General features: G+C 36.9%; 1 protein-coding gene across 2 annotated transcripts in view; it reads left to right on the plus strand.

Annotated features, from left to right (window-relative positions):
- The window catches only part of LOC133616733 (hydroxylysine kinase-like), a 38,221-nt gene extending 22,600 nt beyond the window's left edge, over positions 1–15,621 (plus strand). For both annotated transcript variants that reach the window (XM_061976314.1, XM_061976313.1), the window contains exons 4-5: positions 10,522–10,702; positions 14,848–15,621. In XM_061976314.1, coding sequence (XP_061832298.1) covers positions 10,522–10,702; positions 14,848–15,305 — 639 coding nt within the window. In that variant the 3' untranslated portion in view covers positions 15,306–15,621. The remainder of the gene's footprint in view (positions 1–10,521; positions 10,703–14,847) is intronic.
- Positions 15,622–19,618: the final 3,997 nt, after the last annotated feature.

Below are 19,618 nucleotides of genomic sequence, written 5' to 3' on the forward strand. Positions count from 1 at the left end.
GTCACACTAGTAAATGTTGTTACAATGTTGGATTGTTTACTTGTCACACTAATACATATTGTTACAATGTTGGATTGTTTACTTGTCACACTAGTAAATGTTGTTACAATGTTGGATTGTTTACTTGTCACACTAGTAAATGTTGTTACAATGTTGGATTGTTAACTTGTCACACTAGTAAATGTTGTTACAATGTTGGATTGTTTACTTGTCACACTAATACATGTTGTTACAATGTTGGATTGTTTACTAGTCACACTAGTAAATGTTGTTACAATGTTGGATTGTATACTTGTCACACTAGTAAATGTTGTTACAATGTTGGATTGTTTACTTGTCACACTAGTAAATGTTGTTACAATGTTGGACTGTTTACATGTCACACTAGTAAATGTTGTTACAATGTTGGATTGTTTACTTGTCACACTAGTAAATGTTGTTAAGATGTTGGATTGCTTACTTGTCACACTAGTAAATGTTGTTACAATGTTGGATTGTTTACTTGTCACACTAGTAAATGTTGTTACAATGTTGGATTGTTTACTCGTCACTCTAATACATGTTGTTACAATGTTGGATTGTTTACTTGTCACACTAGTAAATGTTGTTACAATGTTGGATTGTTTACTTGTCACACTAATACATGTTGTTACAATGTTGGATTGTTTACTTGTCACACTAATACATCTTGTTACAATGTTGGATTGTTTACTTGTCACACTAGTAAATGTTGTTACAATGTTGGATTGTTTACTTGTCACACTAATACATGTTGTTACAATGTTGGATTGTTTACTTGTCACTCTAATACATCTTGTTACAATGTTGGATTGTTTACTTGTCACACTAGTAAATGTTGTTACAATGTTGGATTGTTTACTCGTCACTCTAATACATGTTGTTACAATGTTGGATTGTTTACTTGTCACACTAATACATCTTGTTACAATGTTGGATTGTTTACTTGTCACACTAGTAAATGTTGTTACAATGTTGGATTGTTTACTTGTCACACTAATACATGTTGTTACAATGTTGGATTGTTTACTTGTCACTCTAATACATCTTGTTACAATGTTGGATTGTTTACTTGTCACACTAGTAAATGTTGTTACAATGTTGGATTGTTTACTTGTCACACTAATACATATTGTTACAATGTTGGATTGTTTACTTGTCACACTAGTAAATGTTGTTACAATGTTGGATTGTTTACTTGTCACACTAGTAAATGTTGTTACAATGTTGGATTGTTAACTTGTCACACTAGTAAATGTTGTTACAATGTTGGATTGTTTACTTGTCACACTAATACATGTTGTTACAATGTTGGATTGTTTACTAGTCACACTAGTAAATGTTGTTACAATGTTGGATTGTATACTTGTCACACTAGTAAATGTTGTTACAATGTTGGATTGTTTACTTGTCACACTAGTAAATGTTGTTACAATGTTGGACTGTTTACATGTCACACTAGTAAATGTTGTTACAATGTTGGATTGTTTACTTGTCACACTAGTAAATGTTGTTAAGATGTTGGATTGCTTACTTGTCACACTAGTAAATGTTGTTACAATGTTGGATTGTTTACTTGTCACACTAGTAAATGTTGTTAAGATGTTGGATTGTTTACTTGTCACACTAGTAAATGTCGTTACAATGTTGGATTGTTTACTTGTCACACTAGTAAATGTTGTTAAGATGTTGGATTGCTTACTTGTCACACTAGTAAATGTTACAATGTTGGATTGTTTACTTGTCACACTAGTAAATGTTGTTACAATGTTGGATTGTTTACTTGTCACACTAACACATGTTGTTACAATGTTGGATTGTTTACTTGTCACACTAGTAAATGTTGTTACAATGTTGGATTGTTTACTTGTCACACTAGTAAATGTTGTTACAATGTTGGATTGTTTACTTGTCACACTAGTAAATGTTGTTACAATGTTGGATTGTTTACTTGTCACACTAGTTAATGTTGTTACAATGTTGGATGGTTTACTTGTCACACTAGTAAATGTTGTTACAATGTTGGATGGTTTACTTGTCACACTAGTAAATATTGTTACAATGTTGGATTGTTTACTTGTCACACTAGTAAATGTTACAATGTTGGATGGTTTACTTGTCACACTAGTAAATGTTGTTACAATGTTGGATTGTTTACTAGTCACACTAGTAAATGTTGTTACAATGTTGGATTGTTTACTTGTCACACTAGTAAATGTTGTTACAATGTTGGATTGTTTACTTGTCACACTAGTAAATGTTGTTACAATGTTGGATTGTTTACTTGTCACTAGTAAATGTTGTTACAATGTTAGACTGTTTACTTGTCACACTAGTAAATGTTGTTACAATGTTGGATTGTTTACTTGTCACACTAGTAAATGTTGTTACAATGTTGGATTGTTTACTTGTCACACTAATACATGTTGTTACAATGTTGGATTGTTTACTTGTCACACTAGTAAATGTTGTTACAATGTTGGATTGTTTACTTGTCACACTAGTAAATGTTGTTACAATGTTGGATTGTTTACTTGTCACACTAGTAAATGTTGTTACAATGTTGGATGGTTTACTTGTCACACTAATACATGTTGTTACAATGTTGGATTGTTTACTTGTCACACTAATACATGTTGTTACAATGTTGGATTGTTTACTTGTCACACTAGTAAATGTTGTCACAATGTTGGATGGTTTACTTGTCACACTAGTAAATGTTACAATGTTGGATTGTTTACTTGTCACACTAGTAAATGTTGTTACAATGTTGGATTGTTTACTTGTCACACTAATACATGTTGTTACAATGTTGGATTGTTTACTTGTCACTAGTAAATGTTGTTACAATGTTGGATTGTTTACTTGTCACACTAGTAAATGTTGTTACAATGTTGGATTGTTTACTTGTCACACTAGTAAATGTTGTTACAATGTTGGATTGTTTACTTGTCACACTAATACATGTTGTTACAATGTTGGATTGTTTACTTGTCACACTAGTAAATGTTGTTACAATGTTGGATTGTTTACTTGTCACATTAATACATGTTGTTACAATGTTGGATTGTTTACTTGTCACACTAGTAAATGTTGTCACAATGTTGGATGGTTTACTTGTCACACTAGTAAATGTTACAATGTTGGATTGTTTACTTGTCACACTAGTAAATGTTGTTACAATGTTGGATTGTTTACTTGTCACACTAATACATATTGTTACAATGTTGGATTGTTTATTCGTCACACTAGTAAATGTTGTTACAATGTTGGATTGTTTACTTGTCACACTAGTAAATGTTGTTACAATGTTGGATGGTTTACTTGTCACACTAGTAAATGTTGTTACAATGTTGGATTGTTTACTTGTCACACTAGTAAATGTTGTTACAATGTTGGATTGTTTACTTGTCACACTAGTAAATGTTGTTACAATGTTGGATTGTTTACTTGTCACACTAGTAAATGTTGTTACAATGTTGGATTGTTTACTTGTCACACTAATACATGTTGTTACAATGTTGGATTGTTTACTTGTCACAATAGTAAATGTTGTTACAATGTTGGATTGTTTACTTGTCACACTAGTAAATGTTGTTACAATGTTGGATTGTTTACTTGTCACACTAGTGAATGTTGTTACAATGTTGGATTGTTTACTTGTCACACTAGTAAATGTTGTTACAATGTTGTATGGTTTACTTGTCACACTAGTAAATGTTGTTACAATGTTGGATTGTTTACTTGTCACACTAGTAAATGTTGTTGCAATGTTGGATTGTTTACTTGTCACACTAGTGAATGTTGTTACAATGTTGGATTGTTTACTTGTCACACTAGTAAATGTTGTTACAATGTTGGATTGTTTACTTGTCACACTAGTGAATGTTGATACAATGTTGGATTGTTTACTTGTCACACTAGTAAATGTTGTCACAATGTTGGATTGTTTACTTGTCACACTAATAAATGTTACAATGTTGGATTGTTTACTTGTCACACTAGTAAATGTTACAATGTTGGATTGTTTACTTGTCACACTAGTAAATGTTACAATGTTGGATTGTTTACTTGTCACACTAGTAAATGTTGTTACAATGTTGGATGGTTGTGTTCAAAAGGGTCCAATGATAAAGTTATTGTATGTCGGCTGTTTCTCATGTTGAGTTTTTACCAGTGGATACAGTGTGATGTCACAGTGTGGTGGACGTACTTATATGGGCATTGTAATCAATGCTGTCGGCCTCTACCTCCCCTACTACTAGCTAGGTAACTCACAACTTGAAACTACTACTAGCTAGGCAACCAACAACATGAAACTACTACTAGTTAGGTAAGTCACAACATGAAACTACTACTAGTTAGGCAACTCACAACATGAAACTACTACTACTAGTTAGGTAATTCACAAAAAAACAACTACTACCAGTTATGCAACTCACAACATGAAACTACTACTAGATAGGCAAATCACAACATGAAACTAATACTAGTTATGTAACTCACAACATTAATCTATTGCTAGTTAGGCAACTTGCAACATTAAACTACTACTAGTTAGGCAATTCACAACATGAAACTACTACTAATTAGGCAACCTTTACAACATGAAACTACTACTACTACTATTAGTTAGAAAAATCACAACATAAAACTACTACTAGTTAGAAAACTCCCAACATGAAACTACTATTGGTTAGGCAACAAACAACATGTAACTACTACTAGTTAGGAAAATCACAACATTATACTACTACGACTAGTTAGGCAATTCACAACATAAATTATTACTAGTTAGGAAACTCACAACATGAAACTACTGCTAGTTAGGCAAATTATAATATGAAACTACTACTAGTTGGACAAATCACAACATGAAAGTACTACTAGTTAGGCAACTCACAACATGAAACTACTATTAGTTGGGCAACTCACAAAATGAAACTACTATTTGTTGGGCAACTAACAAAATTAAATTACTACTAGTTAGGCGACTCACAACACGAAACTTCTACTAGTTTAGGAAATTCACAACATTGAACTACTACTAGTTAGGCGACTCACAACATGAATTTACTATTACATAGGCAATTTACTACACAAAACTACTACTAGATAGGCAAATCACAACATGAAACTACTACTAGTTAGCCAATTACAACATGAAACTACTACTAGTTAGGCGACACAACATGAATTTACTACTAGATTGGCAATTTACAACAAGACAGTACTACTAGATAGGCAAATCACAACATGAAACTACTACTAGTTAGACAAATCACAACATGAAACTACTACTAGTTGGACAAATCACAACATGAAACTACTATTAGTTGGGCAACTCAGAAAATGGAACTACTATTAGTTGGGCAACTCACAAAATGAAACTACTACTAGTTAGGCGACTCACAACATGAAACTTCTACTAGTTTAGGAAATTCACAACATTGAACTACTACTAGTTAGGCGACTCACAACATGAATTTACTACTAGATAGGCAATTTACTACATGAAAATACTACTAGACAGGCAAATCACAACATGAAACTACTACTAGTTAGACAAATCACAACATGAAACTACTACTAGTTAGGCGACTCACAACATGAATTTACTACTAGTTAGACAAATCACAACATGAAACTACTACTACTTGGACAAATCACAACATGAAACTACTACTAGTTAGACAAATCACAATACAAAACTACTATTAGTTGGGCAACTCACAAAATGAAACTACTACTAGTTAGGCGACTCACAACATGAAACTTCTACTAGTTTAGGAAATTCACAACATTGAACTACTACTAGATAGGCAATTTACTACATGAAAATACTACTAGACAGGCAAATCACAACATGAAACTACTACTAGTTAGACAAATCACAACATGAAACTACTACTAGTTAGGCGACTCACAACATGAATTTACTACTAGATAGGCAATTTACAACAAGAAACTACTACTAGATAGGCAAATCACAACATGAAACTACTACTAGTTAGACAAATCACAACATGAAACTACTACTAGTTAAACAAATCACAACATGAAACTACTACTAGTTAGACAAATCACAATACAAGACTACTACTACTTGGACAAATCACAACATGAAACCACTACTAGTTAGGCAACTCACAACATTAAACTACTATTAGTTGGGCAACTCACAAAATGAAACTACTATTAGTTGGGCAACTCACAAAATGAAACTACTACTAGTTAGGCGACTCACAACATGAAACTTCTACTAGTTTAGGACATTCACAACATTGAACTACTACTAGTTAGGCGACTCACAACATGAATTTACTACTAGATAGACAATTTACTACATGAAAATACTACTAGATAGGCAAATCACAACATGAAACTACTACTAGTTAGACAAATCACAACATGAAACTACTACTAGTTAGACAAATCACAACATGAAACTACTACTAGTTAGGCGACTCACAACATGAATTTACTACTAGATAGGCAATTTACAACAAGAAACTACTACTAGATAGGCAAATCACAACATGAAACTACTACTAGTTAGACAAATCACAAAATGAAACTACTACTAGTTAGACAAATCACAATATGAAACTACTACTACTTGGACAAATCACAACATGAAACCCATACTAGTTAGGCAACTCACAACATGAAACTACTATTAGTTGGGCAACTCACAAAATGGAACTACTATTAGTTGGGGCAACTCACAAAATGAAACTACTACCAGTTAGGCAACTCACAACATGAAAGTTCTACTAGTTTAGGAAATTCACAACATTGAACTACTACTAGTTAGGCGACTCACAACATGAATTTACTACTAGATAGGCAATTTACTACATGAAAATACTACTAGATAGGCAAATCACAACATGAAACTACTACTAGTTAGACAAATCACAACATGAAACTACTACTAGTTAGGCGACTCACAACATGAATTTACTACTAGATAGGCAATTTACAACAAGAAACTACTACTAGAGAGGCAAATCACAACATGAAACGACTACTAGTTAGACAACTCACAACATGAAACTACTACTAGTTGGACAACTCACAACATGAAACCACTACTAGTTAGGCAACTCACAACATGAAACTATATTAGTTGGGCAACTCACAAAATGGAACTACTATTAGTTGGGCAACTCACAAAATGAAACTACTACTAGTTAGGCGACTCACAACATGAAACTTCTACTAGTTTAGGAAATTCACAACTTTGAACTACTACTAGTTAGGCGACTCACAACATGAAACTACTAGTAGTTAGACAAATCACAACATGAAACTACTACTAGTTAGGCGACTCACAACATGAATGTACTACTAGATAGGCAATTTACAACAAGAAACTACTCCTAGATAGGCAAATCACAACATGAAACTACTACTACTTGGACAAATCACAACATGAAACCACTACTAGTTAGGCAACTCACAACATGAAACTACTATTAGTTGGGCAACTCACAAAATGGAACTACTATTAGTTGGGCAACTCACACAATGACACTACTACTAGTTAGACAAATCACAATATGAAACTACTACTACTTGGACAAATCACAACATGAAACCACTACTAGTTAGGCAACTCACAACATGAAACTACTATTAGTTGGGCAACTCACAAAATGGAACTACTATTAGTTGGGCAACTCACAAAATGAAACTACTACTAGTTAGGCGACTCACAACATGAAACTTCTACTAGTTTAGGAAATTCACAACATTGAACTACTACTAGTTAGGCGACTCACAACATGAATTTACTACTAGATAGGCAATTTACTACATGAAAATACTACTAGATAGGCAAATCACAACATGAAACTACTACTAGTTAGACAAATCACAACATGAAACTACTACTAGTTAGGCGATTCACAACATGAATTTACTAGTAGGTAGGAAATTTACAACATGAAACTACTACTAGATAGGCAAATCACAACATGAAACTACTACTAGTTAGACAAATCACAACATGAAACTACTACTAGTTAGGCGACTCTCAACATGAAACTTCTACTAGTTTAGGAAATTCACAACATTGAACTACTACTAGTTAGGCAACTCACAACATGAATTTACTACTACACTGGCAATTTACTACACAAAACTACTACTAGATAGGCAAATCACAACATGAAACTACTACTAGTTAAACAAATCACAACATGAAACTACTAATAGTTGGACAAATCACAACATGAAACCACTACTAGTTAGGCAACTCACAACATGAAACTACTATTAGTTGGGCAACTCACAAAATGAAACTACTATTAGTTGGGCAACTCACAAAATGAAACTACTACTAGTTAGGCGACTCACAACATGAAACTTCTACTAGTTTAGGAAATTCACAACATTGAACTACTACTAGTTAGGCAATTCACAACATGAATTTACTACTACATAGGCAATTTACTACACAAAACTACTACTAGATAGGCAAATCACAACATGAAACTACTACTAGTTAGACAAATCACAACATGCAACTACTACTAGTTAGGCGACTCACAACATGAATTTACTACTAGATTGGCAATTTACAACAAGAAACTACTACTAGATAAGCAAATCACAACATGAAACTACTACTAGTTAGACAAATCACAACATGAAACTACTACTAGTTGGACAAATCACAACATGAAACCACTACTAGTTAGGCAACTCACAACATGAAACTACTATTAGTTGGGCAACTCACAAAATGAAACTACTACTAGTTAGGCGACTCACAACATGAAACTTCTACTAGTTTAGGAAATTCACAACATTGAACTACTACTAGTTAGGCGACTCACAACATGAATTTACTACTAGATAGGCAATTTACTACATGAAAATACTACTAGACAGGCAAATCACAACATGAAACTACTACTAGTTAGACAAATCACAACATGAAACTACTACTAGTTAGGCGACTCACAACATGAATTTACTAGTAGATAGGCAAATCACAACATGAAACTACTACTAGTTAGGTAACTCACAACATGACATTACTACTAGTTAGACAACTCCCATCATGAAACTATTACTAGTTAGGCAACTCACAACATGAAACTACTACTAGTTAGGCGACTCACAACATGAATTTACTACTAGATAGGCAATTTACTACACAAAACTACTACTAAATAGGCAAATCACAACATGAAACTACTACTAGTTAGGCGACTCACAACATGAAACTTCTACTAGTATAGGAAATTCACAACATTGAACGACTACTAGTTAGGCGACTCACAACATGAATTTACTACTAGATAGGCAATTTACGACAAGACAGTACTACTAGATAGGCAAATCACAACATGAAACTACTAGTAGTTAGACAAATCACAACATGAAACTACTACTAGTTAGGCGACTCACAACATGAATTTACTAGTAGGTAGGCAATTTACAACATGAAACTACTACTAGTTAGGTAACTCACAACATGACATTACTACTAGTTAGACAACTCCCATCATGAAACTATTACTAGTTAGGCAACTCACAACATGAAACTACTACTAGTTTGGCAACTCACAGCATGAAACGACTACTAGTTAGGCGACTCACAACATGAATTTACTACTAGGTAGGCAATTTACAACATGAAACTACTACTAGTTAGGTAACTCACAACATGACATTACTACTAGTTAGACAACTCCCATCATGAAACTATTACTAGTTAGGCAACTCACAACATGAAACTACTACTAGTTTGGCAACTCACAGCATGAAACGACTACTAGTTAGGCGACTCACAACATGAATTTACTACTAGGTAGGCAATTTACAACATGAAACTACTACTAGTTAGGTAACTCACAACATGACATTACTACTAGTTAGACAACTCCCATCATGAAACTATTACTAGTTAGGCAACTCACAACATGAAACTACTACTAGTTTGGCAACTCACAGCATGAAACGACTACTAGTTAGGCGACTCACAACATGAATTTACTACTAGGTAGGCAATTTACAACATGAAACTACTACTAGTTAGGTAACTCACAACATGACATTACTACTAGTTAGACAACTCCCATCATGAAACTATTACTAGTTAGGCAACTCACAACATGAAACTACTACTAGTTTGGCAACTCACAGCATGAAACGACTACTAGTTAGGCGACTCACAACATGAATTTACTACTAGGTAGGCAATTTACAACATGAAACTACTACTAGTTAGGTAACTCACAACATGACATTACTACTAGTTAGACAACTCCCATCATGAAACTATTACTAGTTAGGCAACTCACAACATGAAACTACTACTAGTTTGGCAACTCACAGCATGAAACGACTACTAGTTAGGGAACTCACAACGTTTTTTACTACTACTGGTTAGGCACATTCTACTTGAGCAAAGGGGTCTGGGTAAACCAGCAACCTTGAACCCTCAAAGCTGCTCTTTAAGTATTTTTCCCTCCATTTGTGTCTAAGATGAAACATCCTCAACTGTCAGTGTTGCAGAGGGACGACTTAACTTGGAGTCTGTCAAACGTTCTTCTCCTGGAGGACTACATGAACCTTCTAGATGGACATCCTCTCCAGGCGGGCGTGAGGACGGTTCTCCATCAGTACAAGAACTATGTGGCCCCTAAATACTCTGCTTTCCGCAAGTGTAAGTATCATGTTCATCCTGCATGTATCGCATGTCAATTGGTGCTTGAAAATACATTGATATCGTTTTCGTTCTTTAATTTTGGTCCGATTCCATACAACACTTACAAAATATTCAACTCATTTATGATATTTTAAAAAACGCTCACATTTTCAGGAATCCAACATTGTCCTAGACATGCTAACTGATCAAATGTTTGCATGCTAACGCTAACATGCTAGATTTCTTTGCAAATATTTTCCTGGTATACACTTCAGAGTCAAATATTGTGTTACTTGACACATGCTAACTGATAGCATTTTAGCATGCTAACGCTAACATGCTAGATTTATTTGCAAATATTTTCCGGGTATACACTTCAGAGTCAAATATTTTGTTACTTTACACACGCTAAATGATAACATTTCGCATGCTAACGCTAATATGCTAGATTTATTTGCAAATATTTTCCTGGTATACACTTCAGAATCAAATATTGTGTTACTTGACACATGCTAACTGATAGCATTTTAGCATGCTAACGCTAACATGCTAGATTTATTTGCAAATATTTTCCTGGTATACACTTCAGAGTCAAATATTGTGTTACTTGACACATGCTAACTGATCAAATGTTTGCATGCTAATGCTAACATGCTAGGTTTATTTGCACATATTTTCCTGGTATACATTTGAGAGTCAAATATTGTGTTACTTTACACACGCTAAATGATAACATTTTAGCATGCTAACGCTAACATGCTAGATTTATTTGCAAATATTTTCCTGGTATACACTTCAGAGTCAAATATTGTGTTACTTGACACATGCTAACTGATAGAATTTTAGCATGCTAACGCTAACATGCTAGATTTATTTGCAAATATTTTCCTGGTATACACTTCAGAGTCAAATATTGTGTTACTTGACACATGCTAACTGATAGCATTTTAGCATGCTAACGCTAACATGCTAGATTTCTTTGCAAATATTTTCCTGGTATACACTTCAGAGTCAAATATTGTGTTACTTGACACATGCTAACTGATAGCATTTTAGCATGCTAACGCTAACATGCTAGATTTATTTGCAAATATTTTCCTGGTATACACTTCAGAGTCAAATATTTTGTTACTTTACACACGCTAAATGATAACATTTCGCATGCTAACGCTAATATGCTAGATTTATTTGCAAATATTTTCCTGGTATACACTTCAGAATCAAATATTGTGTTACTTGACACATGCTAACTGATAGCATTTTAGCATGCTAACGCTAACATGCTAGATTTATTTGCAAATATTTTCCTGGTATACACTTCAGAGTCAAATATTGTGTTACTTGACACATGCTAACTGATCAAATGTTTGCATGCTAATGCTAACATGCTAGGTTTATTTGCACATATTTTCCTGGTATACATTTGAGAGTCAAATATTGTGTTACTTTACACACGCTAAATGATAACATTTTAGCATGCTAACGCTAACATGCTAGATTTATTTGCAAATATTTTCCTGGTATACACTTCAGAGTCAAATATTGTGTTACTTGACACTTGCTAACGATAACATTTTCGCATGCTAACGCTAACATGCTAGATTTATTTGCAAATATTTTCCGGGTATACACTTCAGAGTCAAATATTTTGTTACTTTACACACGCTAAATGATAACATTTCGCATGCTAACGCTAATATGCTAGATTTCTTTGCAAATATTTTCCTGGTATATACTTGAGAGTCAAATAGTGTGTTACTTGACACATGCTAACTGATAAATTGTAAGCATGCCAACACTAATATGCTAGATTTATTTGCAAATATTTTCCTGGTATACACTTCAGAGTCAAATATTGTGTTACTTGACACATGCTAACTGATAGCATTTTAGCATGCTAACGCAAACATGCTAGATTTATTTGCAAATATTTTCCTGGTATACACTTCAGAGTCAAATATTGTGTTACTTGACACATGCTAACTGATAACATTTCGCATGCTAACGCTAATATGCTAAATTTCTTTGCAAATATTTTCCTGGTATACACTTCAGAATCAAATATTGTGTTACTTGACACATGCTAATTGATAACATTTCGCATGCTAACGCTAATATGCTAGATTTCTTTGCAAATATTTTTCTGGTATACACTTCAGAGTCAAATATTGTGTTACTTGACACATGTTAACTGATAAATTGTTAGCATGCTAACGCTAATAAGCTAGATTTCCTTGCAAATATTTTCCTGGTATACACTTCAGAGTCAAATATTGTGTTACTTGACACTTGCTAACGATAACATTTTCGCATGCTAACGCTAACATGCTAGATTTATTTGCAAATCTTTTCCTGGTATACACTTCAGAATCAAATATTGTGTTACTTGACACTTGCTAACGATAACATTTTCGCATGCTAACGCTAATATGCTAGCTTTTTTTGCAAATTTTTTCCAACAAGTATGTGCTCCAATCACTCCATCACAAAAAAATAAGAGTTGTAGAAATTATTGGAAACTCAAGACAGCCATGACATGATGTTCTTTACAAGTGTATGTACACTTTTGACCACGACTGTGTATATATATATATATATATATATATATATATATATATATATATATATATATATATATATATATATATATATATATATATATATGGCAGTGTGTCGCGCCTCGCCAAGGAGCAGCGAGAATACCAAGAAGCGCATATGCCAAATTTTCAAAGAGAACGGCCTACGGATCACGATTGAAGCCAACAAGCAAACCGTCAACTTCCTTGACGTCACTTTCAACCTGAGAAATAACAGCTACCAACCATTCACGAAACCCAACACAACACTCCAATACGTGCACCATGACAGCAACCACCCACCCACCACCACGAAAAGAATACCTACCGGAATCAATAAAAGGCTATCGATGCTGTCATCTAGCAAAGATGAATTTGACCAAGCAACCCCCCCGTACCAAAAAGCCCTTGATGAAAGCGGATACAATTTCACCCTCACCTATGAACCCACGCCAGGAAACCAGCCAAAAAAGAACAGAAAACGGAACGACATCATCTGGTACAACCCCCCATACAACAAAAACGTCTCAACGAACATTGGACACAAATTCCTCAATCTGATTGACAAACACTTTCCCAAAGACAACATCCTAAGAAAAGTATTCAACAAGAACAACATTAAATTGAGCTACAGCTGCATGAACAATATACGACAAATCATCTCAAACCACAACAAAACAATTGCAAATGAGCCGTCGGCCCTCAGACAGAGCGACTCCAAAACCAACAAAGGATGTAATTGTCGAAAGAAACCTGATTGCCCCCTCAACGGGGGGTGCTTACAAACATCAGTTGTCTACCAATCTAAGGTAATACGCAAGGACATTAACACATCCGACACATATGTAGGATTAACCGAGGGAGAATTCAAAACCAGATGGAACAATCACAAGGCTTCTTTCAGGAACAAAAACCTGCGAAATACCACAGAACTCAGCAAACACATTTGGGACCTCAAAGACAATAATGTTGAATATTCAATAACATGGCAAATTCTTGCATCCAGCACACCTTACAATAGTGGTAATAAAAGATGCAACCTATGCTTGAAAGAGAAACTGTTTATTATTTACCGTCCAGACCTGTCATCCCTCAACAAGCGCAGCGAAATTGTAACAACATGCCGCCATAGACGGAAACACCTCCTAGGTAACACATGAGCCAATCACCACGCCCCTAGGCCAGCCTGTACCCACCCACTCTGTGCCCTATATAAACCATGGTATGCGAATGCTCCCATTAAAATCTCCTGATGATTGAGGGTACCCCCCCTCATGAAACAGGCCTGTAGAGATGAAATAGTCTTGTGATTTTTTTCCCACACATACATATATATATATATATATATATATATATATATATATATGTTTTTTTCCATTCATCGCTGTCTCTTAAGTGAAAGACATGTGAGGAATGGAATCATTGATGTGTAAAATGGCACTGACTAACATAGATGTGAAACCAGGATGACCGTCCTATGCCAAGACCAAAAGTATGTGTGGGACGAGTATTAATGTACTGAAACTTCAAAGGACTCGTCAATGCCTTAAGTAATGTGTGATGTATCTCTTTTCTTTGTCTCCACAGGTGTGATACACGGCGACCTAAATGATCTCAATGTGCTGGTCCAAGCTGACGAGAGCAAGGCTTACAAGATTTCCGGTATCATTGATTTTGGGGAGATCCACTTTGGCTATTACGTGCATGAGCTGGCCATCACCATCATGTACATGATGCTGGAACACCCTAAACCCATTGAGGTGGGCGGAGCTATCTTAGCCGGCTGGGAAAGTATCTTTCCTCTCAACAAGACGGAGAAAGATTGTCTGTTTTGGTTGGTTCTGTCCCGTTTCTGCCAGACCTTGGTGCTCTCCAAGCACGCTGTGACCCTGCAGCCTGAAAATGAGGAATATCTGATGTACACGTCCAAGAACGGCGTTCGGATTTTACTGGAACTTTTAAAGGTGGGGAAGGCGCAGGTGGAGAAGGTGTGGTTCAAAACTGCTGCTGACCTCAATCACAAAAAGACAGAAATAATTAACTGAGTCATGTATAACCAGTATAACGATAACCCATGTATAACCTCCACATGCATGCATGAACTCCGTAATATCTATTCATCTTTTTACGAACAAGAAATTGCACACAACATTGTAATAGAGACAAACGTGTAACAAATATCATTGTCCATATTTCTAAATAAATGACGAAAATGGAATGCTGATGGGTCGCCACAAGGCACACCGTAAAAATGGGGAAATTGTAAAAAGCTGGGGAAGGATGAGTAAGAAAATACAATCCAGACTTGGCTCCTAAGGAGGTCCAGTCTGGAGTGGGAAAAAACCTCCATAGCAAAGCACATATACAGGTAAAAGCCAGTAAATTAGAATATTTTGAAAAACTTGATTTATTTCAGTAATTGCATTCAAAAGGTGTAACTTGTACATTATATTTATTCATTGCACACAGACTGATGCATTCAAATGTTTATTTCATTTAATTTTGATGATTTGAAGTGGCAACAAATGAAAATCCAAAATTCTGTGTGTCACAAAATTAGAATATTACTTAAGGCTAATACAAAAAAGGGATTTTTAGAAATGTTGGCCAACTGAAAAGTATGAAAATGAAAAATATGAGCATGTACAATACTCAATACTTGGTTGGAGCTCCTTTTGCCTCAATTACTGCGTTAATGCGGCGTGGCATGGAGTCGATGAGTTTCTGGCACTGCTCAGGTGTTATGAGAGCCCAGGTTGCTCTGATAGTGGCCTTCAACTCTTCTGCGTTTTTGGGTCTGGCATTCTGCATCTTCCTTTTCACAATACCCCACAGATTTTCTATGGGGCTAAGGTCAGGGGAGTTGGCGGGCCAATTTAGAACAGAAATACCATGGTCCGTAAACCAGGCACGGGTAGATTTTGCGCTGTGTGCAGGCGCCAAGTCCTGTTGGAACTTGAAATCTCCATCTCCATAAAGCAGGTCAGCAGCAGGAAGCATGAAGTGCTCTAAAACTTGCTGGTAGACGGCTGCGTTGACCCTGGATCTCAGGAAACAGAGTGGACCGACACCAGCAGATGACATGGCACCCCAAACCATCACCCAACCATGCAAATTTAGCATTTCCTTTGGAAATCGAGGTCCCAGAGTCTGGAGGAAGACAGGAGAGGCACAGGATCCACGTTGCCTGAAGTCTAGTGTAAAGTTTCCACCATCAGTGATGGTTTGGGGTGCCATGTCATCTGCTGGTGTCGGTCCACTCTGTTTCCTGAGATCCAGGGTCAACGCAGCCGTCTACCAGCGAGTTTTAGAGCACTTCATGCTTCCTGCTGCTGACCTGCTCTATGGAGATGGAGATTTCAAGTTCCAACAGGACTTGGCGCCTGCACACAGCGCAAAATCTACCCGTGCCTGGTTTACGGACCATGGTATTTCTGTTCTAAATTGGCCCGCCGACTCCCCTGACCTTAGCCCCATAGAAAATCTGTGGGGTATTGTGAAAAGGAAGGTGCAGAATGCCAGACCCAAAAACGCAGAAGAGTTGAAGGCCACTATCAGAGCAACCTGGGCTCTCATAACACCTGAGCAGTGCCAAAAACTCATCGACTCCATGCCACGCCGCATTAACGCAGTAATTGAGGCAAAAGGAGCTCCAACCAAGTATTGAGTATTGTACATGCTCATATTTTTCATTTTCATACTTTTCAGTTGGCCAACATTTCTAAAAATCCCTTTTTTGTATTAGCCTTAAGTAATATTCTAATTTTGTGACACACGGAATTTTGGATTTTCATTTGTTGCCAATTCAAATCATCAAAATTAAATGAAATAAACATTTGAATGCATCAGTCTGTGTGCAATGAATAAATATAATGTACAAGTTACACCTTTTGAATGCAATTACTGAAATAAATCAAGTTTTTCAAAATATTCTAATTTACTGGCTTTTACCTGTACATATTACAACGTACATCTCGAGATATCTAGCAACAGGGGGGAGGGAGTGGGGGGCCATGGTGGCGGGCCGCAGCTCTCAGGTGCTGCCCATCCTTCCATCACTCCTATGGGATTTGCGTCAAGGGCGTTGGATATCTTATATGGCGTATAGTTTTTTGTGGATGCATGTGTGTGAGTAAGCCTGCAGTGTGTCTCTGTTCCGCGGCCTTGATGTTGTGCAGCCGATAAGTCCAAAGTCAACAACAACAGGTGTGTGTCCATGAGAAACAAGAAGGGAGTTTGTTGTGTCTTTGCCGCACGAGTCCGTGGTGTGTCCAGCAACAACCGCTCCGTCTCGACAAGTAGGTTCCCCCGAACCCAGGGTCTTGTCAATTTCGTTGAGGCCAGTTAAATAGTTCCAATGTTTAGATTTGGAGAGCAGTGCAAAAAGAGGCAACAAAAAAGTTAAGAGAAGACAAAGAAGCAAGCAGGAGAGATAAGGGAGAGGAAAAAGGGGAGAAAGGCCAACCTGCTACATCACAGATGAAATGGATATTGTAGTGACAGGTGCACAACTATTTAACTGGCCTCTACGAAATTGACAATATCTTGGGTTTGGGGGAACATACCTGTCGAGACGGAGCGGTTGTTGCTGGACACACGACGGACTCTTGGGAAAAAAATGAGTGCCGCATGCTTGGCGACCCTTTCAGTGGAGAACGTGAAGATATTTACCTATTAGGAATTATGACAACAGGACATCTGCTGATTGGAGCAAGTGTTGCTCTGGTTTGTCGACAAATCGGAAGTTGCTGGCGGTCTTCAAAGTACCCCAAAGCTGCCACAAATGATTGGAGGATGCGAGAAGAACTGTGGACACTCTTGTGATTTGGATCACATAAGACTGTCTGCCCCGCAGGCTGAATTTGAGGACCAGTCATAGACAATTTAGAGTGAAAAGCACATTTTATTTCCACTCGCATACTAAACATTCTAACTTGGATTGTTTCCCTGCCTTCGAGACTCTCCTGAAGGAGAGTGTAGGGAAGACACAACAAACTCCCTTCTTGTCTCTCGTGGACACACACCTGTTGTTGTTGACTTTGGACTGACTGACCAGAACACCAAGGCCGCGGAACAGAGAAACGCGGCAGGCTTGCACACACACACACATGCATCCACAAAAAATATACGCTACATACTGTTGCGTTTCGACCAGTTGTTCCTCCCAGGGAATTCAAGTTGCTGGTCACTCCCAAGCTCTTTTGGTGACACATAAGCTGAGTAAGAAGGACCATCAGAGACAGAATAGGTATTTTGTAATTTATTTCCAAAGCCTTTGGAAACAAACGTGAGACCAAATCCAGTACAGAAGCGCTCACTAGCGCAGCTAAAAATGGTCTAATCCAACATCACGGAAAACACTCTTCTATAACGTCTCCCTTGCCCCCACCCTCGTTGTCCTCCCCCTCCACAGGCGGGCACAGGAACAGATAAGAGAAATGATTTATTGCTACTCCCCTTGGACTTGAGGATAACCAGAAAAGGAAAGAAATGGAAAAACACTCTCCTCTCCTATCCCCCCCCCCCCCCATCTCTCTCACCTCAACACAAGTCCATTGTGTCTCTTATCTAAAGTCGGCCTGAGACGAGAAGCAGAGAAGATCCCTCCTCACATTCCTAAGATTCAAAGTTGGCACACAGTACTTGCAGACAACCAAAAGAGAACAAATAAAGAACACTAGCTGTTTTGTAATATGACTATGAAAATAAAGAAGTAACACACAAATATGGATGTATGCAATTATCTGCCTCCGTCAATACACATACCCCAGCCCCCATCCAACGCCCTTGACGTGAATCCCTTAGGGGTGATGGATGGCTGGGCAGTGCCTGAAGAGCTGCAGCCTGCCAACGTAACCCCCACTCCCTCCCCTCTGTTGCAAGTCTCGAGTTGTTTTTGTAATATGTATATGTGCTTTGCTATGGAGGTTTTTTCCCACTCCAAACTGGGCCCCCTTAGGAGCCCAGTCTAGATTGTATTTTTTTACTCATCCTCCCCCAGCGTTGACCTTTTTCCCATCTTTTATGGGGCGCCTTGTGGCGACCCATCAGCGTTCCTGTTCTGTAACCCTGCATACTCTTTGTTTGTCTCATCTTGAACAGGTTTGTGCTGAAAACAAAGTTTTGTTGTACTTGTGCAATGACAATAAAGACCTACCTACCTACTAGAGATGCGCGGATAGGCAATTATTTCATCCGCAACCGCATCACAAAAGTCGTCAAACATCCGCCATCCACCCGATCTAACATTTAATCAAAACCGCACCCGCCCGCTGTTATATATCTAATATAGACGATGCAAGGCATTAGTGAGGTTATAAAGCTTTTGCCTGTTAAAGAAAGGAGACTGATCCAATGC

This window comes from Nerophis lumbriciformis, linkage group LG14, assembly GCF_033978685.3.
Source record: "Nerophis lumbriciformis linkage group LG14, RoL_Nlum_v2.1, whole genome shotgun sequence".
NCBI classification, from domain to species: Eukaryota; Metazoa; Chordata; class Actinopteri; order Syngnathiformes; family Syngnathidae; genus Nerophis; species Nerophis lumbriciformis.